Source organism: Lissotriton vulgaris, chromosome 12 (genome assembly GCF_964263255.1).
Source record: "Lissotriton vulgaris chromosome 12, aLisVul1.2, whole genome shotgun sequence".
NCBI classification, from domain to species: domain Eukaryota; kingdom Metazoa; phylum Chordata; class Amphibia; order Caudata; family Salamandridae; genus Lissotriton; species Lissotriton vulgaris.
Genome location: NC_141700.1, coordinates 63,382,320 through 63,410,284, shown reverse-complemented (window position 1 = coordinate 63,410,284; position 27,965 = coordinate 63,382,320). Strand labels below are relative to the sequence as shown.

General features: G+C 44.9%; 1 protein-coding gene across 2 annotated transcripts in view; it reads right to left on the bottom strand.

Annotated features, from left to right (window-relative positions):
* LOC147673305 (GRAM domain-containing protein 2A-like) overlaps positions 1-27,368 on the bottom strand; it is a 171,571-nt gene extending 144,203 nt beyond the window's left edge. The window contains exons 1-3 of one of the 2 annotated variants that reach the window (XM_086947124.1): positions 26,910-27,069; positions 25,731-26,789; positions 25,248-25,482 (exon numbers count right to left, since the gene is read on the bottom strand). In XM_086947124.1, the coding sequence (XP_086803250.1) occupies positions 25,248-25,300 (53 nt within the window). In that variant the 5' untranslated portion in view covers positions 25,301-25,482; positions 25,731-26,789; positions 26,910-27,069. Of the gene's footprint in view, positions 1-25,247; positions 26,790-26,909 lie in introns of both variants that reach the window. The other variant, XM_086947123.1, reaches the window with a different exon arrangement.
* Positions 27,369-27,965: the final 597 nt, after the last annotated feature.

Genomic DNA, 27,965 nt, shown 5'->3' with positions numbered 1-27,965 from the left:
AAGAATGGATGTATGGATGGATAAAAGATTGCATGGATGAATGATACATGGATGGATGTGTGAAAAGGTGGGGGGATAAATGATGGGTGGATGGATGAAAGGGTGGATGGATGATGGATAGATGTATGAATGGGAGGATGAAAGGGTGGATGGATGTATGGATGGATAAAAGGTTGCATGGATGAATGATGGATGGATGTGTAAAAATGTGGGTGGATGAATGATGGGTGGATGGATGGAAGGGTGGATGGGTAAAGGATGGATGTATGAATGGAAGGATGAAAGGGTGGATGGATGAAGGATGGATGTATGGATGTAAGGATGAAAGGGTGGATGGGTGAAGAATAGATGGATGAAGGATAGATGTATGGATGTAAGGATGAAAGGGTGGACCGATGGATGGATGTATGGATGGATAAAAGGTTGCATGGACGAATGATGCATGGATGGGTGTGTGAAAAGGTGGGAGGATGAATGATGGGTGGGTGGATGGATGAAAGGGTGGGTGGATGGATGTATGGATGAAAGGGTGGATGAATTAAGGATGCATGTATGGATGGGAGGATGAAAGGGTGGATGGATGTATGGATGGATAAAAGGTTGCATGGATGAATGATGGATGGATGTGTGAAAGTGTGGGTGGATGAATGATGGATGGATGTGATGAGGTCTAACAGGCGCATTTATGGTTGTCAAAAGATGATGATGAGGAGTACCAGTTTCTAGAAACTTTTGTCAGAAGGGGGTCCTTACCCCTAAAAAGGTTTTACAAGGGGGTCTCGGCATCAAAAAGTTTGAAGACCTCTGCGTTAGGAAGAGTATTGTATTGTATTGTAATTACATTTATATGGCGCTTACTGCCCCTGACGAGGTGTTGAAGTGCTTTTTGGCAAGTAGCACGCTACTCCGGAACCCATAAAGGATTAGTGTTGAGTTAGTATAGTGAAATATGAAAGTAATTTGAGTGGTGGATAGGTTAGTCAGTTATTTGGATTCAGAAGAATAGCAGAGGGATAGAAGAGGGGAAAAGGTTTGCATTTATTAGCACTTGTTACCCCTGATGAGGTGTTAAAGCGCTTTTTTCAGCCAGTAGCACACTACTCCGGAACCTATTCCAATTCCATGTTTATGCTGATTTACAACAAAAATGCTGTACATCTGGTTCATAATTGTACATAAGGTCTTACAGATAGAGGTAAACTGACACTATTGATCTGAAGGAAGGGCGCTGACAGGCATTACAAGACGATTAGGGCAGTTTTTAAATATTTTAAGTCTGTTGTGCAATAATACGGTGGCTCTGGGTGGATGGCACTCCTTAGACCGGAAGTCACAGAAAAGTAGCAAACCCATAAAGGTGCATATTTGCACCGTTTTCCTATTCACAAATATGACTGGAAAGGTGGGCGTGTTGCAGGGTTCCACATGAATGCTGGGAAAGTCACTCAAAATCCCTTTTTTAAAACATTTTCGTGTTGTTATTTCCCCAGTGCTGGATCGTAGACGTAGCAGAATTGGCATAGTGGGAAATCAAAGCCTTTATTTTCCTTGCCATTTTTTATTGGCTTGGCTGATGTAATCAAGGCGTGGCTTAAACCATGTAAGCTAGAAATCTGTACTTACTGTGCCGCCCGATTGGTATTTTGCTGTTTCTGTCATTGCATCCAGATATATAACACAACAAGTAACATTACACCTACAACAAGCCAGGTCTATTGGCTTTGCCAATGGTTTTTAGTTGCCTAAGATAAATAAGCAACCACCATGTCTTCGTTGTATATAATATTGAAAATTGTACAGTTCTTGTGGGCGAGGTTGTGGCGTAAGTCTAGAGCTGCCAGCTTTTGAACTAAGAAAGCAGGTTCGAGCCTGACGTCGACTAGGCATTCTGTGATTCAAAAAATGTATATGTCCTTGTGTAATGTACCTGGTGCTGATGTAAATACCTCCAAGTTTGCACTACATATAACTGACAAACGAGACTCTTTGAAGTCACATCAAAAAGCAATGACTGGTTTTACTATTGCAAAGTTTTTTTGTTTTCTGTTTTCACCCTGTGGGGTCAAAATGGAGACCCGTCTCGGCACCTGCTTTTAAGAATTGCCGCTGCCGAGCACCGGCAGGACCCGGCCCACATAAAGGCCTGGTGCAAGGAGCGGCAGGTTCCCACAGGTTCCGAAGGATTCGTGACTCTGTGGTGCAGAATGGGGGGGGGGGGGGGGGCTGCAGGCCGGGTCCTGGCCGAGCCCTTTATCCCACAGCCCCCAAAGGCCGACCCTTGCACAGCCTGATTAGGCGCTTGATACGTGAGTGACGCCCGATCGCGTGCCTGGGCCTCGGAGGCGCGCGCACAGCGCTCACCTTTCGCACACTTGTGATCTTCGTGCACTTTGAACCACAACTCCTTTCACTTCTGGAGCTCGCTCTTGTAGTCAGTCAACTGCTGCTGCCTGTTTGTCTTAGACGCTGGGGAGGGGGGGGGGGGGGGGGGGCTGACAAGAAGAGACAGCAGGTGAATAAATCCATCACTCGGATTTATGGTGGTTATTTGTGCGGCATCGGAATGTGTTTATGGCAGCGCCGGTATGCCTGGGATGAGGAAGACGGCGGGCGCGTGACATGTCACGAGACTACCCCCCCTCCCCCCCAGCAGGAGTGTGTGTGAAGGGACAGGTGTGTTTATGATTCACCCGCGCTGCTTGTGATGGGGCAATTAGGCGCACACTGGGGCACTATCTCACGGGTGTGTTGCGATAGGGGACCTGTGCACTGGAACGTGTATGTGTCTATTCGTGCCACAGTATAAACTGGGTGCGCATGCGTATGTCTGAATTCACCAGTATATTTATAGTGCCAGAAGTGCACACAGGATAGCGCCTAACATCACTACTGTTCTTTGAAAGGGGCATCTGTGCACCAGTTTGTGCATGGCATCTCTGGTGTGTTTAGGTTCCATTTGCATGATATCCCGGAATGTGTCTGATGGGACAAGACCTCACAGTTTTAGGTGTGATATCACCAGTGTGTTAAATATGACATTCATATGCACTTGGTGGTGCATGGTATCAGTGCGTTGCTTAAGATGAGAGATGCGCGCACCCGTTGAGGCGTGCTATTGCTAGTGTCTTTTCAATTGGACAAATGAACACAAGTGTCTGATGTCACCAGTGTGTGTGATGGAAGAAGAATGCACTTGATGGTGCATGATCTAACTAGTGAGTTAACGATGGGAGATGTGTGCACAGTGTGGTGCACGATATCCTCAGTAAGTTTTCAAGTGAATAAGTGATCTAACTAGTGAGTTAACGATGGGAGATGTGTGCACAGTGTGGTGCACGATATCCTCAGTAAGTTTTCAAGTGAATAAGTGATCTAACTAGTGAGTTAACGATGGGAAATGAGTGCACAATGTGGTGCACAATATCCCCAGTGAGTTTTCAAGTGAATAAGTGATCTAACTAGTGAGTTAACGATGGGAGATGTGTGCACAGTGTGGTGCACGATATCCTCAGTAAGTTTTCAAGTGAATAAGTGATCTAACTAGTGAGTTAACGATGGGAGATGTGTGCACAATGTGGCGCAAGATATCCTCGGTAAGTTTTCAAGTGAATAAGTGATCTAACTAGTGAGTTAACGATGGGAGATGTGTGCACAGTGTGGTGCACGATATCCTCAGTAAGTTTTCAAGTGAATAAGTGATCTAACTAGTGAGTTAACGATGGGAGATGTGTGCACAGTGTGGTGCACGATATCCTCAGTAAGTTTTCAAGTGAATAAGTGATCTAACTAGTGAGTTAACGATGGGAAATGAGTGCACAATGTGGTGCACAATATCCCCAGTGAGTTTTCAAGTGAATAAGTGATCTAACTAGTGAGTTAACGATGGGAGATGTGTGCACAGTGTGGTGCACGATATCCTCAGTAAGTTTTCAAGTGAATAAGTGATCTAACTAGTGAGTTAACGATGGGAGATGTGTGCACAATGTGGCGCAAGATATCCTCGGTAAGTTTTCAAGTGAATAAGTGATCTAACTAGTGAGTTAACGATGGGAGATGTGTGCACAGTGTGGTGCACGATATCCTCAGTAAGTTTTCAAGTGAATAAGTGATCTAACTAGTGAGTTAACGATGGGAGATGTGTGCACAGTGTGGTGCACGATATCCTCAGTAAGTTTTCAAGTGAATAAGTGTTCTAACTAGTGAGTTAACGATGGGAGATGTGTGCACAGTGTGGTGCACGATATCCTCAGTAAGTTTTCAAGTGAATAAGTGATCTAACTACTGAGTTAACGATCGGAGATGTGTGCACAATGTGGCGCACAATATCCTCGGTAAGTTTTCAAGTGAATAAGTGATCTAACTAGTGAGTTAACGATGGGAGATGTGTGCACAGTGTGGTGCACGATATCCTCAGTAAGTTTTCAAGTGAATAAGTGTACACGCACATGTGCCTGATGTCACCAGTGTGTATGATGGAAGAGGAATGCACTTGGTGGTGCATGATATAACTAGTGAGTTAATGATGGGAGATGTGTGCACAGTGTGGTGCACGATATCCTCAGTAAGTTTTCAAGTGAATAAGTGATCTAACTAGTGAGTTAACGATGGGAGATGTGTGCACAGTGTGGTGCACGATATCCTCAGTAAGTTTTCAAGTGAATAAGTGATCTAACTAGTGAGTTAACGATGGGTGGTGCATGATATAACTAGTGAGTTAACTAGTGAGTTAACAATGGGAGATGTGTGCACAGTGTGGTGCACGATATCCTCAGTAAGTTTTCAAGTGAATAAGTGTACACGCATATGTGCCTGATGTCACCAGTGTGTATGATGGAAGAGGAATGCACTTGGTGGTGCATGATATAACTAGTGAGTTAATGATGGGAGATGTGTGCACAGTGTGGTGCACGATATCCTCAGTAAGTTTTCAAGTGAATAAGTGATCTAACTAGTGAGTTAACGATGGGAGATGTGTGCACAGTGTGGTGCACGATATCCTCAGTAAGTTTTCAAGTGAATAAGTGATCTAACTAGTGAGTTAACGATGGGAGATGTGTGCACAGTGTGGTGCACGATATCCTCAGTAAGTTTTCAAGTGAATAAGTGATCTAACTAGTGAGTTAACGATGGGAGATGTGTGCACAGTGTAGTGCACGATATCCTCAGTAAGTTTTCAAGTGAATAAGTGATCTAACTAGTGAGTTAACGATGGGAGATGTGTGCACAGTGTGGCGCACGATATCCTCTGTAAGTTTTCAAGTGAATAAGTGTACACACACTTGTGCCTGATGTCACCAGTGTGTGTATGATGGAAGAATGCACTTCATGGTTGGGTCTGGTGGCTGAGTGGACTAAAGCATCTACTGTGTGGGCTTGTGTTCGACCTCATGGTCACTGATTCAAATCCCGGCGGGTGCACTCAGCCTTTCATCCTTCTGAGGTTGATAAAATGAGTTCCATTGAGTTGAGTAACAGTAAATATGTTATTCAGCACCAAGATACCCCTGGATGAACGTGCGCTTTACAAATACACGTTATGATGGTACATGACATAACTAGTGTGTTCATGGTGGAAGATGTGCACACAATTTGGTGCATGATGCCACCAGTGCACATATACATGAGTTCATCGTGCACGAGTCATCAATGCGCAATGCACTTTTACTTTAGGATCCAGACTTGGTCCATAACCTATAAGACACTAGGGGTGTCCGGTAGGTTTATCTCTGTTGACACTAGTGCAACACAGAGACAAGCTCAATAGACCGAACATATTGTGTACACCCAGCATATCACACAAGAGCCAACAGAACCAGCCACCGGAAATCACCACACAAATACCCAACATAAAACATGAATTAGCACACCCCTAGTCACTCACCATCAGAAACTGAAACAGACTCTGAGCTTTGATGAAAACATCCGAACTCTGCCCAAAGTCACAACAGAAGGTACTGCTCGTCCTCACCAGTGGTAGGTGTGTGCTACACAAATGCCACTAATGCTGCATAGCGTGTGGGTGGTGCAAGTGTTGTGCAAATGTGTGTCTATGATAGTGGTTAGCATATTACAGGCAAAGTGTGCTCAGATCTGTATGATGGGTCAAGTGCGCACTTGGGGTTGAGTCATGATATGTTACATTACATCATGTTAGTTACAGAGTTTATATACTGCAAAAGTCCAGTTTCCATGGACATCTTGACGATTTTGGGGTGCTAAGAGCTGGTTGATGGGTTGGCCCAAAAGGAGGGAACTCCTGAAGTGGATTAGATCACATGACCCTTAGTTTTAGCCCATACCCGTGTGCTTGTACTGTTAGATCATGCTCGCTGATGCTTTTTAATGCCATGCATAAGTTAGCATTCGCTACGCCATTTTCCTTTCGACGCCATTTTCCTGCTGTTCGAAACTAATCCTGCTAGATTCCAAGGAATGCTCCTTGCTAAGTTTCATTTCTGCAACAAAGACCTGTTGGTGCCAGCGCATTAACCCTCTCACTCAGTAAGTGCCCTCCCCCACCCGTCTGGCAGTTTAATCGCAGCGCAGGGTCGAACGGCCTTGAAAATGTTCAAGATACGAGAGTAGAAGGTTTTCTTGTCTTTCCGTTGTTGATCCACATCTGTTTGGAAAGTTCCACTGTGGGCGTGTTATTAGTTGACCATGCAATGCATATAATGTATCTCTATGCTTACAGTTTCTCAGTTCCCTCTGCAACACTCTCGAGACTGTGCAGACGGGGCCCGCTCTGAGCGTGTACAATAAACGATTATTGGTACCTATTCGCCACTGTTCTCTCTGACTCTTCATTTGGCATGGAGGGCTGAGAGGTGGTCAGTGGTGACCCGGGTGGCCCTAGTTGGGTCACTTCTGTCAGTAAAGACAAAGTTAACTGCACGGTCCGGTCCCGAGGGTGCACCTCTGTCTCGTCCGTTGTCGGTTTCTTTCACCACCTTGTGAGGTTCCACTGGTGGCTGTGTGCTCTCGCTCTCACACCCCAGATGCTCCTCACCCACCACTGAATGCTGACGTATGCTTGGGGGTTATCACCATGGAAACCTAAGGGTCTGGCAGAGAGTAGAAACATGTTTTGAGGCAATGACTTATTTTTGGAATGTGGTGCATGTGTCGTTGTTGTGTGGTGGGAGTGGACCTGCGAGTTGGCCGCGTGCCCCTTTCCTCAGGATCTTTCCGTGAGTTCCTTCAATGCCCTGGTTGTGTTTGCTGCTCGTGCGCAGGCCATATGCGGGCTGTATACCGCATGCAGCCGTTCCTCGCCTACGCCATAATAGGAAACTTTACAACGCAGTCATTACTCCGCAACATCCTTTACATCGCATGCCATTACATCGCATGCCTTTACATCGCATGCCTTTACAACGCAGCCATTACGCATGTCACTTTAACGGATGTCATTACAACACATGTCACTACAATGCATACCATTACAACGCATCGTTTTTACCCCTACACGATCCAACACTTACCCTACTGTTGCACTCACTGGAATGGGAAAAGTAATTTTTACCCCAACACTATCCAACACTTACTTTGAATGCAATATAATGGTATGCGTTGTAATGGTATAATGGGATGTAATGGAATGCGTTGTAAATGTAGTTTATAAAAATGCGTTGTGATGGCATGCGATGTAAAATCATGCGTTAGAATGGATATTGCGATGTAAAAATTGCGTTGTAAAGGCATGCGTTGTAATTGTTTGCATTGTAACGAGTACTATTCACCAAAATGCACATGAGTAACCCACCACACTGCGCTATGGTCTGATGGATTAGAAAGAAACTTTAGAAATATCTGAGAACTTGGTTGACACCACATGCTCAAGTGGAGGTGTCAATAGGGTTTGCTTTTATTGATGAAATAACCATCTTCTTCCAGGTTACACCACTTTAGCCTTAAAGGATTGAGTTGCATACACTCTAAATTATGTTATCTTATGTTTAAACAGATGTGCTGCTGTGTGATATGAAGGGTACCGATCACAGGACTGTACAAAAAGTGCAACATTTAATTTCGCGAGAGTTGCAAGTAGTAAGTGAAAGTATGTGAAATGAAATTTCACGAGTTAACATTTGCAAAGTGTATGCAAGGATATACCTTGCAAATCAAGGTCACGCGAGATGCAATCAAGTGTACTGGTACGAGGAGAAGTGGTCTCCTGCAAAACACTTTCTGCTCACACCCAATCTCGGAAAAAATGAGTGGGTGTGAAATTTTGCAGAGTTGTATACGTTTCTACGTTTCTCAAATGCAACATTCCCAAATTTTCTGGGCTTAAAAAATTTAGCACAAGCCTAGCGTACAGCAGTTTCAAGCAATATGCATTTGAGGTGTGTTATGGTGTTTTGAATGAAAATACAGTGTGATTTATAAAAGCTCTTGGTGTTTGGTGTTGTGTGGTTAGGTTTGTTCATTATGGAGTGGGATGAGGTTGAATGGCCTGTTGGCTGTGATTGCATGAGGCGGTTTATGGATTGTATGACATTACCACGCATGGTGTTGGCGAGCACGCCTATACGTTGCAGATTTAACCGTCCGTACAATTACCACGCTTTTACATCCCGTTAACATTAAAAGTACACTTACCACGCAGGCAACTAGCACGCACACTTCCACCGCGCATACCGTTACTTCGGGTTTATCTTATTTTGACTTTTACGTGTATTTTTTACATTTTAATGTTGATTAGTACATACATTTTTGCATTAGGAACCATGGCACACTGACAGAGTCGTTTGTGGTGCATGAAAGAGCTGTGTAAGGGTTGGAGTGCAGTACTATCTGATTATCTTCTCTTCTGCACGGTCTTTGCTAAATTATAGCTGCTGCATGAAGTGGCGGGACGGCTTAGCTCACTGTACATCTGCCCAAGATACATCCTTTTATCCAAGGGAGAAGTGAGAAAACGAGCTTTTAAAATGTTCCGAGATGATAGGCACATCAGGCTGAGATGTACCCTGAAAGTGTTAATGCACTTTGCCAGGGCCGGTTTTGGTTCTCAGTCTGGCCCTGGACACAGCCCGGGGCCTGCCAGGTAAACATGTAATCATAAAGAAATACAACAGTGGCGGCCAGCATGGCTCGTGAGTTGCGGGTTCGGGGTCACGCGAGAATTCCCGCTTGGGGGGTTGCGTGGGATGGTATGCGTAATAATAAAAAATGTACATACCTAGCTGCCGGGTCCCATGTCCCGGCTCCTGCTCTCCTTGAGGAACGGGAAGCACAGCCAGGCCCCCACTGACCAATCACAACGCTGCAATGCAGTGTTGTGATTGGTTTTGAGCATCCTGGTTGGACGCTCAACCAGGAAAAAAGGACCTGGGCATGTTCTCCATGCAGGCTGTAATGCAGCCTGCATGGAGAACAGAGAAAACTGTGCATGACTGGTTTGGGCAGCCCGAGAGGGCCAACCAAACAGTTATTGCGCACTTAGGAGTGGGAAAACCACTCGTCATCTGCTACAAGAGCAGCGCAGCCCCGCCCACCCCCTAGTATTGCAGCACAAACATAGAATGATAATAACCCAAAGTTGTTATTTTATGTTTCTACTTTGCACTGCTTAGAAGCAGTGGGGCGACGCTCCTCCGCCATAGCAGAGGAGCCGCCACTGAAATGCAACGTTGAAACCTCAGTCCAATATGAGTTTCATATATTTGCACCTGTCCCTTCTCAGGGTGCATAGAACGTCCATGTATGTCCCATCGATGAGAAGGGGGTAAAACGCCAAAAGCGCTGCACATCCAATGCGGGGCAAGCACGTAGGGACCGGACCTTCACCAGAGGTCCTCAGTGACCAGTCCAGTGACCGAGGCAAGAGGGTAAATGGAACAACTCCCAATGTTGATTAAAATAAAAACACTCTGTACAGAACTCCTTAAAGCTATGGGAACAAACATTATATCGTACTGAATGCGTTGATAGTCAATGGAGCGGTTACTGAAGCTATGAAACTCTGGCAAGGCGCTTATCTTTTCTTTGTAGGGCTCTTATCTGAGCCATATTGGGAATTGCCTGGCTCCTCCCCTTATAACCTGCACCCATATATGGGAATTTGTGCCCATTATAAATGCATTTATTTAGTTATCTTTTCACACGTTTATTTTAGTTGCAAATCTCTTTTCCAGTGTACCCACCTGCAGGGGAGCCTGCCTCGGTGAGTACGGGTTTGCTGGACCCCAGTTTGATCTCTTTGTTGTCCTTTTCATTCTGTCTTTGGGAGGTGAGCCTGTGCTCTTTGAGACAGGTCACGCCCACAGCCACGCCCCTATGCCTACCCTCTCAAGAAACCAACCAGAGCATCCGTGCCGCTGACGCGCCAAAGGCAAGCCCATCTGCGCCCGTCTGCACCCATCCGCGGAAGGACAGTGCCAGGACCCTGGCCTTTTCACAAATTCAGTATAAACGAGAAAGCACTTGCTGGACATTGATAATGTAGGTAAGCAACCTAATTGTGAACATTTTACCTGCCAGAAAATTCCTAATAAATACCGATGTGAACAATGCAATTTTGCATTTAGTTTACAACCTACAATTGTCTCCAGTAATTTAGAAACTATGACCTCTTATGCAACGCTGGAATTTCAGGACGCTCAGCTGAGTCACTCAGCTGTGTGTTACTTAACACAAGATCGTTAGTTAAACATAGATATGAATTTGCGGATTCTATTGAACTGTATGGCCCTGATCCAGTGATCCTTACGGAAATCTGGACAGATCTTGCATTGAAGCCAGACCTCGGTATTGTCATCCCAGATGGATATGACTTAATGATCTGATGCTCATGTAAAGCGCTCTGATACCTCCGGGTCTATCCAGCGCTATATAAAACCTTTAAAATAAAAATTTAAAAAAATAATAATAATAAACAAAGTAAAAGGGGGGAGGAGGTGCTGTGCTTAATTAAGCCTCACAATTAGAGAGGGAAGCTTTAATGTTTACCTTCAAATTCAATAAAAATATGCTTTTTACTGGAGCACTCGTATATCGGCCACCCGGACCCAAAGATAGTTTTTTGTCATCCGTTCGGATGTTTATAGAGTCCTGCATGGAATTCTCAAACTTTATTCTGTTGGGAGATTTAAATTTTCACTTAGAAAACAGTGAGACTAGTAATACTGCGCACCTGATTGTTTACAAAACTTGGATCTTAATCAGATAATCACTCAACCAACTCACAATGTAGAGGTACTTGTATAGCGCACGACTACCCGGAGGCCTCTAAGCGCTTGTATGAATACCGCTGAGGAACCCTTCCTGGCCTTTCCCTGTGAAGTGCCCACTCCTGGGCACCCCCAAGGTGAAGCCAGGCATCCTAGCGTTGTTGGGGCCATTGTGGAGATTAAGCAAGCTATTGCCCAGAGTTGCACCCATGATTAGAATAGGCACTGAGGCGAGAATTAACAGTTCCGAGGAAATTTAGCCTAAGACCCACCGAGGCGGGAATTGAACCCTGGTCCCAGGCCAGACTTCTGCATCAGGGTCCGCCGCTCTAACCATTGAGCCACACTTCTCCACAATGCCAATCATACACTTTTTTTTTTTTTTTAGAAATGTCAAATAAATTATTTTATTTATTTCAAATTCTTTTTATTAGAATTTTCCTTTGAGATTGAAACATAAAGCATTACATATGCAACAGTGTTAAAAAAAATCAGCCCAGTGTTACAGATCTCACATGTAGATTACTGCTGCGTCACAAGGTCTGTGGCGAAGAAACTTAAGAAATCAGCATAATCATAACATGTTGCATGAATCATCACAAATAATTCTGGAGTGACTTTTGATAAAGTGTTAACAATAACGTGGACAGACCACAGAGCAGTCTTCTTCACTTTAATGGTGTCAGGAAATAAATGTCGTCCCATTTAAACTAGCTTAAGTTGTAAAGTGTCACCCATGGACGAAAATATATAGATTTGAGCTCGAGGGCTTGCTGAATGATCATGCACCTGAACGAAATAGCAAGGTGGATATTGTGGTGAGTAGTTTTAAGGATTGGGTAAATAAAGCTGTCACAAAATTAACCCCAGAAAAAAAATCCTAAAAACGGATAGGACAAATCCCTCTTACCTGTGGTTTTCTCCCGAACTAAAAAACAGAAACAAAAATGCAGGGCTGAAAGGCGAAGGTGGGGAAAAGAGCATAATGATGAGGAAAAAGAAAATATAAAATAACTATTGGGGAATATAAAGCATTGATTAAGACAGAACAAATTGAATATTACTGAAAAAATTAGTGCGACTAAAGAATCCGCAAGCGAACTTTTCGAAACAGTACTAACCCTATCCAAATATAATAATACTCAGACTTTTACACCATCACAACTATTTTGTACTGAAATGGCCAAGTTTTTTTAGGCCAAAGTCAATGTTGTCTACAAAAGATTATGGGTACTCAAAAGATTGACCATTCAGGTGCCTCAGCCTGTTCTTCTTTGATATCCTGGGATGGACAAAGCAAGGTGGAAACCGACCTGTATGTTCTAGATAACCTTACCCCTTTAACTGAAGATAGAGGTAGCAGGCTATTAGAAACTACCAAATCTATGCCCCCTGTGGACCTTTGTCCTCCATATGTATTAGAGACTATAAGAAGGTGCACCAGGAAAGAGTCCAAATTTTTTTGTAAATTTAAAATTATCTTCTTTATTATTATTTTTCAATATAAACTTTAAAATCCAGCCAACGCGTTTCATTCCATACACTCTTGGATCTTCATCAGCGATTAAACCAATCAAATAAAAAAATGACATAAAAAAATAACACAACATATGACACACTAACAAAATACAAACATTTTACTGATAAAATGATCCACCAATTGGAATGTGAGTAATCAGTGACATCCCAATCCAATTTCGATAAACAAATTTCCTGTTGTGGAAATTGGACCCGTTTCATAGGCAGGTACAAGAACGAACTCAAATTCAAAATGAACAGATTTAATCCACAAAGGACAACAATTTATAAAAATATGTAAAACCCCACAGACCAATGACATAGACGCAGAGAAAGCATATATCTAAAAAATATTAACTCCATATGTATTACAAATACGATTTCCAGGCATTTGATTCCCCTTTTCAATAAGGTACTAACTTTAGGCCATTATTCAAAGATTTGGAAAAATGCTTTGGTGTGCCCTTTACTAAAAAAGCCTCCCTGGACCCGGGAGATACTAAACATTTTTGCCCCATATCCAGGCTTCCTCTACCCGCAAAAATATTGGAAAAGACAATCAATGAAGACCCAATTTGCTTCCTAGATTCGCACAATGTTTTGGATTCTTTGCAACACGGTGTTAGACCTCAACACTGAACGGAGTCCGCTCTAATGATTGCCACAGAGGAGATACGGAAACAGGTAGATCACGGAGGGAGGGCCACACTGATACTTCTTGATCTCTCAGCTGCATTTGATACGAGGAAACATTCTATGCTTGTCGGACGGATAGAGAGTGTCGGAATTAGAGGTGCAGCATTTACCATCCTGAGATCATTCCTATGAAATAGAGAACAAAGGGTGTCCTTTGGAGATTTTACATCAGACCCTTTCTCTTTACTCTGCGGGGTACTTCAAAGATCGTCTTTGTCACCCACACATTTCAACATCTATGTTACCCCTCTGATGAAACGTAGTCAGTTATACGAGTTACCGGCAGTATCCTATGCAGATGACACACAAATATTGGTTTCTACATCGTCTGATGTGGATGAGGCTGACAGCGACTTTCACAACTATCTGAGTAATATAGACATCTGGTTGCAGGAAAACTGCCTAAAAATGAATTCAGAAAAGACAGAAGTAGTTCTTTTCTGTACAGACGCCTCTTTTTGGAATACGTCGTGGTGGCTGGCAAATCCTGGACAGCTTCCTTTGCCCTGTTCAAAAAGCAAAAAAACTTAGGAGCGCTGTTGAGCTTCTCAGCTCAAATCAACCAGGTCACCTTCGCTTGTTTCCACGTCCTGAGAGTCCGGAGGAAAATACTTCCATTCATTCCAGCTGAAATGCAGAAAATGATGGCGGTGGCTTTGGTATTATCTAAATTAGATTATTCCAATGCGTTATATCTGGGTACCCAGAAACGCTCGCCACTGAGGCTCCAATCCCTTCAAATTGGGAATACCAAAATTTCCTTCTGTTTCCAAGAGTATTAGACATCTTCACAGGCTGCCTGTCAGTGAAACAATTAAATTCGAGGCTCTGTGTATAGCTCATAAATCCGTGCATAGCAGCCGTTCTGTTCATTTTAAAGAGATTGTTGGCTGTCACATACCTACCCGAACTCTTAGATCTGGCTCTGCAAGACATGTGTCAGTACAAAAAATAAAGAAGGCAAAGATGGGGGAGCAAAGTTTCTCCTTTCTAGTCTGTAATGGAAATCTATGCCTTTGGCATTGAGACCCCAATCAGATGACTCCTCCTTTAGAAAGCTTGTCATGTATTTTGAGTGTTTTCGTTCACATGCAGTGCTCACTGAAGGTTTCGATTCATTGGGTAACAGTGCCCTATGATTCCTCGTGTCGCGAACGCAGTGGCTCTATAAGTCTCTCACTCCGCGAGCGCTGCGATTCTATTTGATCACTGTATACCACATCGCGGTGGGGCTTCAAGTTAGTGGTTTTTTTCTCACTTGTATATAGGACAAGTTCAGCCTGTGAGCATTGGAAAGGTGTATATTAGCACCACATCGGAAGAACGAAAACTGAGTTGGGCTTTCTAGGACTCGTAGCCTTGTCCGCAGACCACACATGACGTCAGCGGCGCGAGCCTGGGAGTATGTTAGACTGTGCAGGGGCTCGTGGGAGCAGGTATATTTTTCGTAAATTAATTTTTAAATGATACTCACCCACCGACAGCCTCTACACTCTCTGTATCAAGTCCTGGTAATATATTGTGTAAACTGCTGTTGTATAGACTTACTTTGTAATGATTTGCATAGTAACAGCCATTTCAATATTTCAAGGGGGTGGGCTGGGGGCAGACGTGTGTACAAAATTAAATTAAAAAAAACTTGTCAAACAACTTTCTCAGCTTCGGAGCTCTTCTTTCGCTGACGACCACAGGAACTGGATGCTGCAACTCCCTAAACCAATCCTGGTGCCGCTTTCATGTTGTGTAAGCAGTGTTCTGATTGGAGGGACTGGCTCACTCGGCAGTCCATAGCACTTTAGAGGCCTGCACTTACCCTAAACTAGCTGTCTTAAGACAGCTGGGCTAGAGGTTTCGAATTGTGCATGTCTGGCTGGCCGTCACAAGATGAGCGAAAGGGACATGCGCACTTTGAAAAGTGCTTAGCCAGCCTACTCTCCTCCCTGCTGCTGTCACTCAGCAGCGGCCTCACCTCCGTCCTGATGCTCTGTTCAAGACGTGGATGAAAAACAAAATGGTTATCACTTACCATTTTATTTTTCATATCTGTGGCTTTGGGGGGGGGGAGGAGAATTAAGTGGTGCGACGAGCTGCCCCTTTTCCGTTGTAAAGACTTGCACGGTAATGACTTGCGTTGTAACTGTTTGAGCGTTGTAAAAAAATGTGTGATAATTGTAGGTCGAAGTAAAAACTTTGTTGTAAAAGCTGTTTCCCCTGTTTATGAAATGAGGATGTGTTTAATCTGTTTAGGGTTGGGTGGTTTGTCCTTGTATGATGAGATACTTTCTAAAGCGTTATTGAATGGTACGGAATGGTTTGGAGTTGAGTGATGTGTTTGTGTATTGTTGGTGGGTGCCACCTGGGTAGGTGAGGTGGTATATTGTGTGGTGTACGATACGAAGTATGTTTATAACAGCACAGGTAAATACATGCTGGGAAACATGCACAACTCTGGTCCAGAACGCCCATACGGCCACTCGGAAGAGGATGGACTGCCAGGACCCAACCATGCCCCAAATCCCACTTGAGGGGATGGTTTGAACATTTTTGTCCGGCTGAGGGACGAATTCTGTTCCAGTCTGGCCTAGATTCCACTCCTGGCCCATATTCTCTGTGATATATGTCTTCAAAGTATATAAAATTGTGTTCACTTGTTTGCACATCCCATCCTTTTGCACACGTGTAGGAGAAATTTACTAACACTTGCACTGGGCTTGCATCACAAAAGTGGTGAAACCCAAAGCAAATGTTTTTGGGAACTTACTTTTCAGTGCAAATCATAATTAAGGCTCCCTGTTTTCCGTTTTTATGGATTTTTTTTAGAAGAATTCAGACAGAAAACATTGTGTTTTCTGTCTGCATTTATTTTTTAGTGGCGGATAAATAAAGAGAATGGTGCTTCTTTAAGTTAACCTCCGTGCTGTTTTTCATGAATTATAGCCCAACGGCTGAACAGCTGGACTGCATGGAAAATGAAAAAACAAGACGAAATGTCTTTAAATAACGGCATATGTCAACATACATTTGTGGTATAATGCTAATATTTACAAGTGGATGTATTTTTATGAAATATTTGGCAGCTTGAATAGCTAAAACACGACAGACATTAAGGTATGAGTGGACATCAATCAGTGAAATAAATATGGAAATGTACAGTTTTACAACTTCATTGTTACGCAAAACACTAAATAAATATGGATAAACACAGATAAAATGGCCCAAAAAATAAATATCGATACATATACACGGAAATATGAAGAATTTGACACAAATCCCCATCTACTAACATCTGTAGACGTGAGCCAAAAATACACACCTCCTTGAAGCTGGCGTAGTCCAGCAAGTTTAAAAAGTCTCCACATTTTTTTCCAAATTTGCACGTGTGCTGCACAGTACAGCTCACCCACAAAGTGGGAAAAGCTCTAAAGCATAGTTTTTGCACTGGAAAGGTCCACTTCCAGCCTAAAGTGTGCCATGCCTGGGGGAGGGAAAAACAGCGCCATATTTTAGTAGGTATAGCACTATCCGGATATCTCCCTGCGACGCAAAGTAGCGCAGGAACTTCAGCTGCTGCGCTGTGTTGCATCAAACGTTAGTACATTTCCCCCATGAATTTTGGCTTACACTTATTCAAATCTGCAACACAATGTAGTTGTGCACTCGCAGGCCTTTACAATGGTCAATGTATGCAGTACATTGTGCGCCAGCACACAAAACTTTAGTAAATGTCGGCCTTTGTAGTTTGAAGTCTGAGCCACTACAAATATCTTTCAATGCATGCGCTGCCTGTTGTGAGGCATATTGTGGCTTACCAAGAAGACAAGGGGGCTTGGGACCCACCCACTGCTTAGCATCGTCTGGCTTTTTAGGGCTCGCCTGCTGCGCTTCTGCGCATAGCTGGCGAAGCTCTATTGTGGCTTACCAAGAAGACAAAGGGGTTTGGAACCCACCCACTGCTTAGTATCGTCTGGCTTTTTCACCATCCCTCCTAGTCTGCGAGCCATTAAACCAGAATTACCAGTCCTTGCCTCTTTTTCTCTAGAGCAGCAGGTAGGCGTGAGCTGGGCAGGGGCTGAGAGGAACCAGGCCTGGGAGTGGTGGAGCTATAAAGGGTGAATGGCATATATGGTCTGCTCTTTAGATGTCTCAGGAATGTGCTTCTCAAAACCTAAATAAACATGAGATGGGGCAGGTGGTGTGTCCTTTTGTAGGATTTCACAGATTTATGGTTGTACTTAAGGCCCGGATACAAGTTTGTCTGAATTTACTGACCCCAGCCAGCGTAAATCCTTGTTTGTGCAGGGAGCTGAATCCCGAGTTGGGATGGTACTTTCCGCATCCGGTAATTACCTGGATTGTTAAATATTTCACAGTTCATTACATTCAAGCAGGGCAAACTTGCCTGATATTTAACAGGGAAACAGTATACTGTATGTACTGCATTAAAATCTGCACATTATTCCCTAAAAAATCGTGATTGGTGTTATTTATAGCACCCGATAAATAAAGAACCAGACGGTATTATTATGTGTCTGTTGCAATAAATATCGCCTTTAATACAACACTCTCGGAATCGGGGCCATAGCAGTGAATAATGAACTGAGACAAGAAAGCGCAGGTGTGAGTGCGTTTGTACGAATTCACATGTAAGTCTTTAATATTCTAGTTGTGTGTGTGCATGTGTGTACAGAAAATAAAGGGTGCAGAGATCTGTGTGGGATACATTGCTTCGAAATGCATGTGTACTGAGACAGGAACACAAGGCGGTGTGACAGGTGCAACTGGGTAGGAGTGCACCGCATGTGGTAAACAATGTGTGTGATAAGTATGCATACATGTATGTACCGTCCTATCTACCTTTATTTTGAAAGTGATGCCATGTATACACACACACACACACACACACACACACACACACACACACACACACACACACACACACACACACCCATACAAGAAATGCACATGCATTTGAAGAATTGTGTTCATGGTGACTGGAGGTGACAGGCATGTGGCATCAACATGCATGAAAGAGGCATGAGCCAAGATCAGCATGTGTGAGATAGCAGGAGGTGGCACAGTGGCATAAGACAAAATGATGGCTCCCTGCAGAATGTGACCGTGCCTCCCATGTTTCAGATATTCATTGGCTGTAGGTTGTATGTGGGGGGCTCTCTAAAGTACAAGGGCCCTCTCTATGTCTCAGGGGTCTCATTATGGCCCTTCGGAGGCTGTGAGGGGTTTGTGACAGTAGGGTGCCACGTACCCTATGCCTCTGCAGCCTCCCCTTAGCCAAGTGCTATACACAGAATTTGTAAAAAATAAAAAAAAACAAGTGCAAAGTCCTTATATTTTTTCTCAAATGTCAGCGCTGTTGGGCGGGCGCTGGATTTGCTTTGCTCTTTGCTGGGTGTATTCACTCTGGTTCTTTCTAATTCCCTCATTATCACCGTTTTCCTATCCTTCTATTTTCCCTTTCTCCATACATTCTTGCGTTTCCCGCTCTTGCCCAGGGTCAAAGTCTGATAAGCGCGGGTGCCCACCACATGGAAAAACATCTCAAATTCAGCACCGCTCATAGGTATAGCTGTAATATATGCTATTGCACCTCTGGCTCTTCAGCTCACCACAGAAAAGAATGTATTATGCTGTTTGTGGCAACAAGCATTACACAGACCTGCCTGTACAATGCCACCCTCTTTAGCATCACAAGTAGGTCTGATGTTGGCTGTCTGCCTTTTGGCTTTGTCAGTGCTTGCTTGGATTTAAACAAAATTTTCATTGCCTGGTCCTCGCCAATAATAATTTTTAAAAACATGGAAAAAAGAAACAATATTTTTGGGGGTCTCAAGTAGCACACATTGCTACAGTGGTCCACGTATTTCAAAGGAACTACTTTGTGTGTGGGTGCGCTGCATATGATTGAGCGGAATGCCGTCACTCACAGTGAAGTTAGCCAATGGATGAGGTGGGCTGACCCACTGGCCGATGATGCAATGCTGAAGTGGGAAAAAGACAAATATGAATGGCCCAACAACAGACCAATGGAAAACGAGGACTGTTCGAAAGCACCTATATTGTAAGTGCACTATACACATAGTATTGGTACAATCAAAATGTCTTTGCTAAGTCCAGACCTAAAAATCACCAAACTCAGGTGTTTCTAAAATGAATAAAACACTATGTATTCACAATTAAAATAAATACACCCATCGACGTCTATTCACCGGAATGCACCGGGTAGCAAAAATGACAGCACACACACCCTTTCCTCCTAGTGGCATCACAGCGCTTGTCCTTGTCCCACTCCTAGCTCCCCAGAAGCACCCTGTTTACTCTCTGTGTTGCTGAGGTGCTCAGGGAAAGGAAAGTAGTCAATATGCAGAAACTCAACTAGACTTTTCAGCCTTGTTTACTGTGTTTACCTGTCTCTGCCTTGATGATCCCTGGGTACAACAAACAACAGTGATGTATGCAGGGCTTGTTTGCAATGATTGTTGAATTTGACATGAAGTTCAGAGGAGTGTAAATGTTTGTATCAGCTTGTGTGTCTACAACCTTTAAGGAGCAAGACCCATTTCAGACAGATTCTGCCATTTAGAGTGAATAATAAAAAAAAAGAGTGAAAGACAAACCGACGCACCAATATGCATGGACAGGCATATTTATCTTTGGTTGCTGCACCAAGCTGCGCAATTTTTTTTTGTAAATGGGCCTCATAGTCAAAACAAAATAAGCATTGGCACAACCAATAGGGCTGGCTTGCACATTGAGTCCTGACTAATACATTAACAGTGCCTGCTGAAGTAAAAATAATTGCTTTCTGGTGCAACACATCTATGGTATAAATAATTTAATGTGTGATGATTCGGAGTGCTTTTTAGAACTAAAATAGTCCTTCATGTATTCCAATGTAAGTGCTCTATAGGAGGTGGAATGATACATGAAACAGCCAATAGCGTGAGGTGACAGAGGTATACTCCTCTGGGCAGAGCCAATGCACGCTGTTATGTATAGTTTAAATGTTTCGAAACAATCTTTCCTGCACACAGCTGGGCTGTAAATCCAGGCCTAAACGAATTTGGTAACAATAGGTCCTGCAGACATCTGCACAATCTAGCTACTCCTAGTAATCCACAATGTGACAGTAAATGGGGCGCAGAGTGCAATAGTAACCTTTCATGCATTTGAGCGGCAAACATTTTTTGGGTACAAATCGGGCCTTTATGCAGAAGACGATGGATTATGTGGCATGTGCTGTAAACCCATAGCTATGAAGAAACCGATGCAGCCACATATTTGCATAATTCCAGTGGCCATGCTTGTCAGTAAGGAAGATATGTGACTCCTACAACATGTAAGCCTGATTGTTATATGTACCACATCTTGTACAATGATTTACACAGTTGTATGATTTATTGTCAATGCATAATGTGTGCTTGTGCTGCAAAGAGCACTGACACCCTACAATGGGATGATTAGCACTGTAAAAATAAATAAATAAAAATAGCCTAATAAGTGCTATATACCTTTATATTTTTGTAGCTACTCAGACAGACTGATACATCTGACATTCTTATAGTGCATGTATAACTCTTATATGCAGGGATTAAATAAAATCAAAAGCCGGCCTCCAACTCGTAGTTTCTTTTAAGTACTTGTGAAGTGGTAAGCTGTGTGCCTTTGTTTCCCTCCATTGCATTGGCATCCAGCCGATAGGCTCCAGATAGCGCCCAACAAGGACACTGGAACAAAAGGAAGGCTGGAGGCCCTTTAAATCGGGCCTTTGTTTTGACGCGTGCAAGTTGCTGCACTGAAACACAAAAGAAGACAACATCCAGGCACTGCTGAATGTGTCCTGGAGTTACCAAATTACATCAGGACAAACTCAGAATATTTCCCTAGGGCTTGCCGGATCCAATCAAGAATAGCAAACAGATCCAGGATCCTACCCCCCACCCCATGTTTACGCCCTGGTTGTATAATAACACGAGTTTGTGATTGGGGCACTGGGTACAACAGCATACGTGCATAATCAAACATACACACACCAAAGTGATAGGAAAACACCCAGAGAAGGGCACACAGCCACACTCTTGTACAAACATTAACAGAGAGGGACACACACCACAAGAAAGCACACAGGCAGAGAGAAAAACAAGTAGAGATCAGAGGTCGAAGTGGGTGGGATCTGTGGGGCACGATGTGCTCATGCTTTTTCTGATTTAACAAATACAGTTCCTGTACTTTTAGGTAAAGGTGGAAGGAAGGGAGCTTCCTGTCCTGTGAATCCAGGGAGGGACAGACCGCTAAACAAAAAGCAAGCCTTTTCCGCAGGGTGACTGCTGCCTGAAAGAAATGCAACACACATGTGTGCACATTGGTTCATCAACAAATGTAAAGGCTGCCGGGAAGCTGCTATTTATATAACACAAATTGCCCGAACCACAAAGTCTCCACAAGCTTATTAGGATGGGAAAAGATAAATTTATTGTGATCCTACTTAATGTCAATGTTTTTTATCTTTTTCAAGTTATGACAAGCTATATGACAGAAAAGAACAATACATTAAATATTTACACACCTATATATACTTTGTACATACATGAAAAACTAATTCTTTACACAGTACAAAAAGAAAATGTCTTGCATCAAACATTACAAAAAACTAAGAATACATCACAAACAACATTAGAACAAACATTACAATAAAAAAATGAGAAAAATAGGAAAAACCAATCAAGGGGGAATTATAAGCAAATGAATGGCTCTTAAACAAATCCGTACAGGACCATCCGGTCTTAGTATCGTAGAGATGACATTTTATTCCACCCTATGATTTCATAGGGTGGAATAAAATGTCATATCTACGATACTAAGACCGGATGGTCCTGTACGGATTTGTTTAAGAGCCATTCATTTGCTTATAATTCCCCCTTGATTGGTTTTTCCTATTTTTCTCATTTTTTTATTGTAATGTTTGTTCTAATGTTGTTTGTGATGTATTCTTAGTTTTTTGTAATGTTTGATGCAAGACATTTTCTTTTTGTACTGTGTAAAGAATTAGTTTTTCATGTATGTACAAAGTATATATAGGTGTGTAAATATTTAATGTATTGTTCTTTTCTGTCATATAGCTTGTCATAACTTGAAAAAGATAAAAAACATTGACATTAAGTAGGATGTCGAGGGGGATCACAATAAATTGATCTTTTCCCTCCTAATAAGCTTGTGAAGACTTTGTGGTTCGGGCAATTTGTGTTATATATTCTATAAAGGGTCTGGCCCCCACCACATGTTTATGGACCTATCCCCTTTTGTTCTGGGAAGCTGCTATTGGCTTTATTATTAGAGTTACTTGAAGCTTCGAGGTGACAGGGATTCATTCTTTCAGAGGTAATGTCAGGCTGTCACCAGCTGACCTGTGGAGTGCATGCTTTTAATGGCCAGTTATAAAAAATGTTTGTACTAGGTGTAATCTGCATATTACTAAAATCTATATTTTTTAAGCACTTTTTTGACTTAAACCTATACCTTTTTTGCTTATTTCATGGCAGCCCATCTTATGCTTTGTGTCGTGCAAGTTCAAAATAATGACTTACATATTCAATGTGCTTTCTGCCACAGGTTGCACCTTGTAGCACTATAAATACGCATGAAACTATGCCCAATTGAACTAACCAGGAGTCACTTCTGTGGCTCTCTGGTTACACATAAAGGCATCTGCGGTGATGGAATTAACCAATAGAAGTTTCATAACGTGAAATAGAGCATTTCCAGCAGAATAGTTTAATTTTCATTTCTTTTTCACTCAAGGTGTGGTTATTTTATGGGCAGGTAACTGAAGGTGAAAGACCAACAAAATAGTTACACAATGGGTTGTTTTTTTGAGTCTCACCTTTAACCAGGCCCACGCGGTCACTTGTCCCGCGCCCACTGCACTCGGGATCACAGTTCTCATAATTTTTAGTAGAAATGTACATACACAACCCACATAAACACACAGCGTCACACAACAAAATACAGGTAGAGGCGTGTGGATATGAAACTCACAAATACATAAGTACGGAGGCACAGAGACCCAGGCAAACAGAGCCAGACACAGGGCCGCAGAGACCAATAGTCACAAAGAGAGACACATCGACCGACACACACAAACACACACACAAGCACACATAGAAATGAAATGAAAAAACACAAACACACACATGCAAACGCACACACTTACTTGCACGGATCGCAAATATTGACTTATGAAGGGAGGGTCAGAAGTGGGATTTGGGGTCTATGGTGGAGGGGGTTGGGGGTTGCCGTGTAGCACATCACCTGCGTCAGTGTATCTAGGCAAAGGTGGGATGCCTTTGTAGAACGCTTACAAAACGAACCCCCAAACATTGGGATAACCACATGGAAATTATACTGCCATTGTGATAAAGCCCTCTTCTCGTCCTGCATGGGCAGCACGCGCAAATTGTGAATCTCTGTAGGTATAGCAGGGGGACCAGCTAAAAAATGTAAATAAATACATATGCGTGTTATATATTGCGTGTGAGCAAGGGCACAGTGTGCTCGAAACGCGTCAACAGAGGGAAAGGTTTAAGGAATAAACATATACCTGAGCCGCTGGGTCCCTTTCTCTCATTTCGTCTGTGTGGAAGTAGTGGGAGTTTGCTTTTCGATATATATACATATATATATATATATATATATATAAGGACCGACTAGGCAACATCAAATAAATCAATTTGGCACTATCTAAGTGGCCCGTCTCCGTTTCTTGCACGAGTGAGGATGAAAAACGGAAATTTGAAATATATATATATATATATATATATATATATATATATATTGAATACCAAATGTTTGTGTACTACCTCAACCTTCTAATGTTTAATAACTGTATATTGTAAAGCGCTTGTTCATGCTATATAAAACGTTATAAATAAATAATAATAAAAACAAATTATATATATATATATATATATTCATGTTCTCCAAGCCTCTTTACATGGGGACTACATAAGCTCAAGGCCTTCCCTCATCCTGGGGAGAGAGGGAGCTGCAGACATAGGACAGTTACCCCTCCCAGGAGGATGGATCCTGCAGCCGTAGCAAACTCACTCCTTTCGGGAGAGTAGGGATCGTTCAGAGATAGAAAACTCACTCACCCCGAGGGGAGAGATCGATCCTGCAAGGCACAGGGGGCTCACTCATCCCGGGTGGTGAGGGGTCCAGTACACAAATGGAACTCACGCTCACCCAGAGAGTGGCTGGGTCCAGCAAATGTAACACTCACTCATCTCTGGAGGAGGAGGAAGCTGCAGACAAAGAGTGCTCACTCACTCCACCAGGATGGATCCCACAGGGTGCTCACTCCCTCCACCAGGATGGATCCCACAGGGTGCTCACTCCCTCCACCAGGATGGATCCCACAGGGTGCTCACTCCCTCCACCAGGATGGATCCCACAGGGCGCTCACTCACTCCACCACCAGGATGGGTCCCACAGGGTGCTCACTCCCTCCACCAGGGTGGGTCCCACAGGGTGCTCACTCACTCCACCAGGGTGGATCCCACAGGGTGCTCACTCCCTCCACCAGGATGGATCCCACAGGGTGCTCACTCCCTCCACCAGGATGGATCCCACAGGGTGCTCACTCACTCCACCACCAGGATGGGTCCCACAGGGTGCTCACTCACTCCCAGCAGAGAGATCTCCTGCAGGCACAGGGTGCACCCCATCATCTCTGGAGGGCAGAATTAGTGCAGGCGCAGGGTACTTACTCATACCCAGCAGGAGGACTCCTGTCCTGAAGACACAAACCCAGCAGGAGGTCTCCTGCAGACGCAGAGTACTCACTCATTCCCGAGGGACTCCCCTTCCTCCAGCATAACCGGCATGGGTATCTCCATTGCACCGCTGGGCCGCTCGTGCTCCCCTGCAGCGCGGCTCTGTGGCTCACCGTGGGCTCTCTTGCTGACTGTGGGCTCTTTTGCTGACCGTGGGCTCTCTGGCTCACCGTGGGCTCTCTGGCTCACCGTGGGCTCTGTGGCTCACCGTGGGCTCTGTGGCTCACCGTGGGCTCTCTTGCTGACTGTGGGCTCTTTTGCTGACCGTGGGCTCTCTGGCTCACCGTGGGTTCTGTGGCTCACTGTGGGTTCTGTGGCTCACCGTGGGCTCTCTGGCTCACCGTGGGCTCTCTGGCTCACCGTGGGCTCTGTGGGTCACCGTGGGTTCTGTGGCTCACCGTGGGCTCTCTGGCTCACCGTGGGCTCTCTGGCTCACCGTGGGCTCTGTGGCTCACCGTGGGTTCTGTGGCTCACCGTGGGTTCTGTGGCTCACCGTGGGCTCTGTCGCTTCACTACTCACAACTTTTCATGGTCACTGTGGTCGGTGTTGCTCTCCAGTGACCCTTTTGGCTCAGAGTTCCAAGCTGCCTGGGGTCAATGTACCCTGATGCGCGTGGTCACTGTGGTGTTGCCGTGGTTACTGTGGCTCCAGTGGTCTTTACAGAATGTGGTCACTGACCTCAACTGCTCACCGTGCCCCTATGCTCAATGCTCTGGAAGGCCTGTGGTCTCTCAATGGGGTCAATGTTACCCAACACCTGTGGTCACTGTGGTCCCCAAGGGCTCAGCGTTCCCAGGAGCCCATGGTCACCGCGGTCCTTAAGGGCTCACTCACTACTCTCCTTCCACGTGGTCCATCGTCTTCTTTGCACGTGGTCTCAGTCCTCTCCTGGCACCCTATAGGCTCAAGGGTCCTGGATGCCTGTGGTCACCGTGGGTACAGTGGGCTCAATGTTCTGGAATGCCCGTGGTCTCAGTGTTCCCCGACACTCGTGGTCACCATGGTTTCTCAGTCTGTCCAGCGCTCCCTGACGCCCACGGTCACCGCGGTCCCTAGGGCTCAGTGTCCCCCATGCATGTGGTCCACGTGGTCTTTATTGAACCTGGTCTCCGTCCTCTCCGGACCTCCTATAGGCTCAATGTCCCTGGACACTTGTAGTCATTCAGTGGGGCCAGCGTTCCCTAATACCCGTGGTCACTGTGGTTCCCCAAGGCCTCAGCGTGCCAGAAGCCTGTGGTCACCGTGGTCTCTCAGTGGGTCCCGCGTTCCCCAAACTCCTTGTCCACCGCAGTCTCACTGTGGCTTCTCTGCTCCCACACTTCCCTGTTGCCCGTTTCACTGTGGTCTCTGTTGAATGTGGTCACCTCTTCTCCAGTGTCCACTAGGCGCTATGTTCCAGGGTTACTGTGGTCTCTCCTTGGCCCCCCCAAGGCCCCTGGCCACCGCGGTCTCGCTTTGGGGCCCTGGCCTGCTCCCACACTTTCCCGTCGCCTGTTGTCACCGTGGTCTCTGTTGAATGTGGTCCCCTCTTCTCCTGTTCTCCGGGGTTCACTAGGCGCTATTTTCCGGGTTCCTGTGGTCTCGCTGTGGGGCCCCTGCTCCCACACTCCCCCGTCGCCTGTTGTCACCGTGGTCTCTGTTGAATGTGGTCCCCTCTTCTCCGGTGTCCACTAGGGGCTATGTTCCGGGTGCCTGTGGTCTCTCCTTGGCCCCTCCAAGGCCCCTGGCCACCGCGGTCTCGCTCTGGGGCCCCTGCTCCCACACTCCCCCGTCGCCTGTTGTCGCCGTGGTCTCTGCCGAGTGTTGCCTCCTGGCTCCTCGCTGCACACAGACCTGCCCCGGCGCCCTGTGCTCTCGCCCCGGCCGCCGCGTCCTCGGCCAAAGTCCAGCCCGGCTGCTGACTTCACTTTTTCCGCAGGAGTTACCGAGGGCCCCCGGGCCCTGCAGCGCTCAGCACAACCTTATCTGTGCTGGCGGCCTGCACTGCCAACACAGGCACCGCACACCCCCTCTCTCCTCCTCCTCAGCAACCCCCTCCCAGGATGCTCTCGGTTACCATGGCGACAGCAGGTGCACACTAAAAAGATGGATTTTTAAGCGCTCGTGGCGCAGGAAGCATCTCTTGAAGACAAAGCAGGCATGACGCTGGTCCTTGGAAAGAGTGACTCAGCGCGGGGTGGGGGGGGCGGGAGGGGGGGGGGAGGCTGTGAGGGGGGTGCGAGGGTAAGTGCACATGCTGGTGCGGGTCTGTGTGTGTTGAGACATCGGAGCCCTTGTGCCAGGGATCCTTTTTTGCATGAATGCCAGCCTGCGTTCTTCCAAATGGCTTTGCACAATCGCCATTAAAAAAAAAAACACAGTTCTATATATATATATATTTATTTCTGTTCTGTACTGTAGCGCCAAACACGTACTTCAGGGCACAGCTGCAGAGGTCAGCGCACGTTGATACTGAGTGCTTCTGAGCAGAGGACGCAACTAGTTATCTCTTGGCGCTTGAATAACAGGGTTAATAATTACCTATCCGTACTCAATTTATCTCAGAAGGATGAAAGGCCGAGTTGGTCGAGCCACTAGTTGCTAGTGGGTAAGCAGTCCTTCTCTGAGCCATCTTCCATGGCTGGAGCTGCATAGTTCATGGGTACTTTGTGAAGGCATGTGAGAGAGATTTCAACCACCTGTGTGTTTGTGAGTGTAGATTAGATCAAGACATGTAAGCTTGCCCTT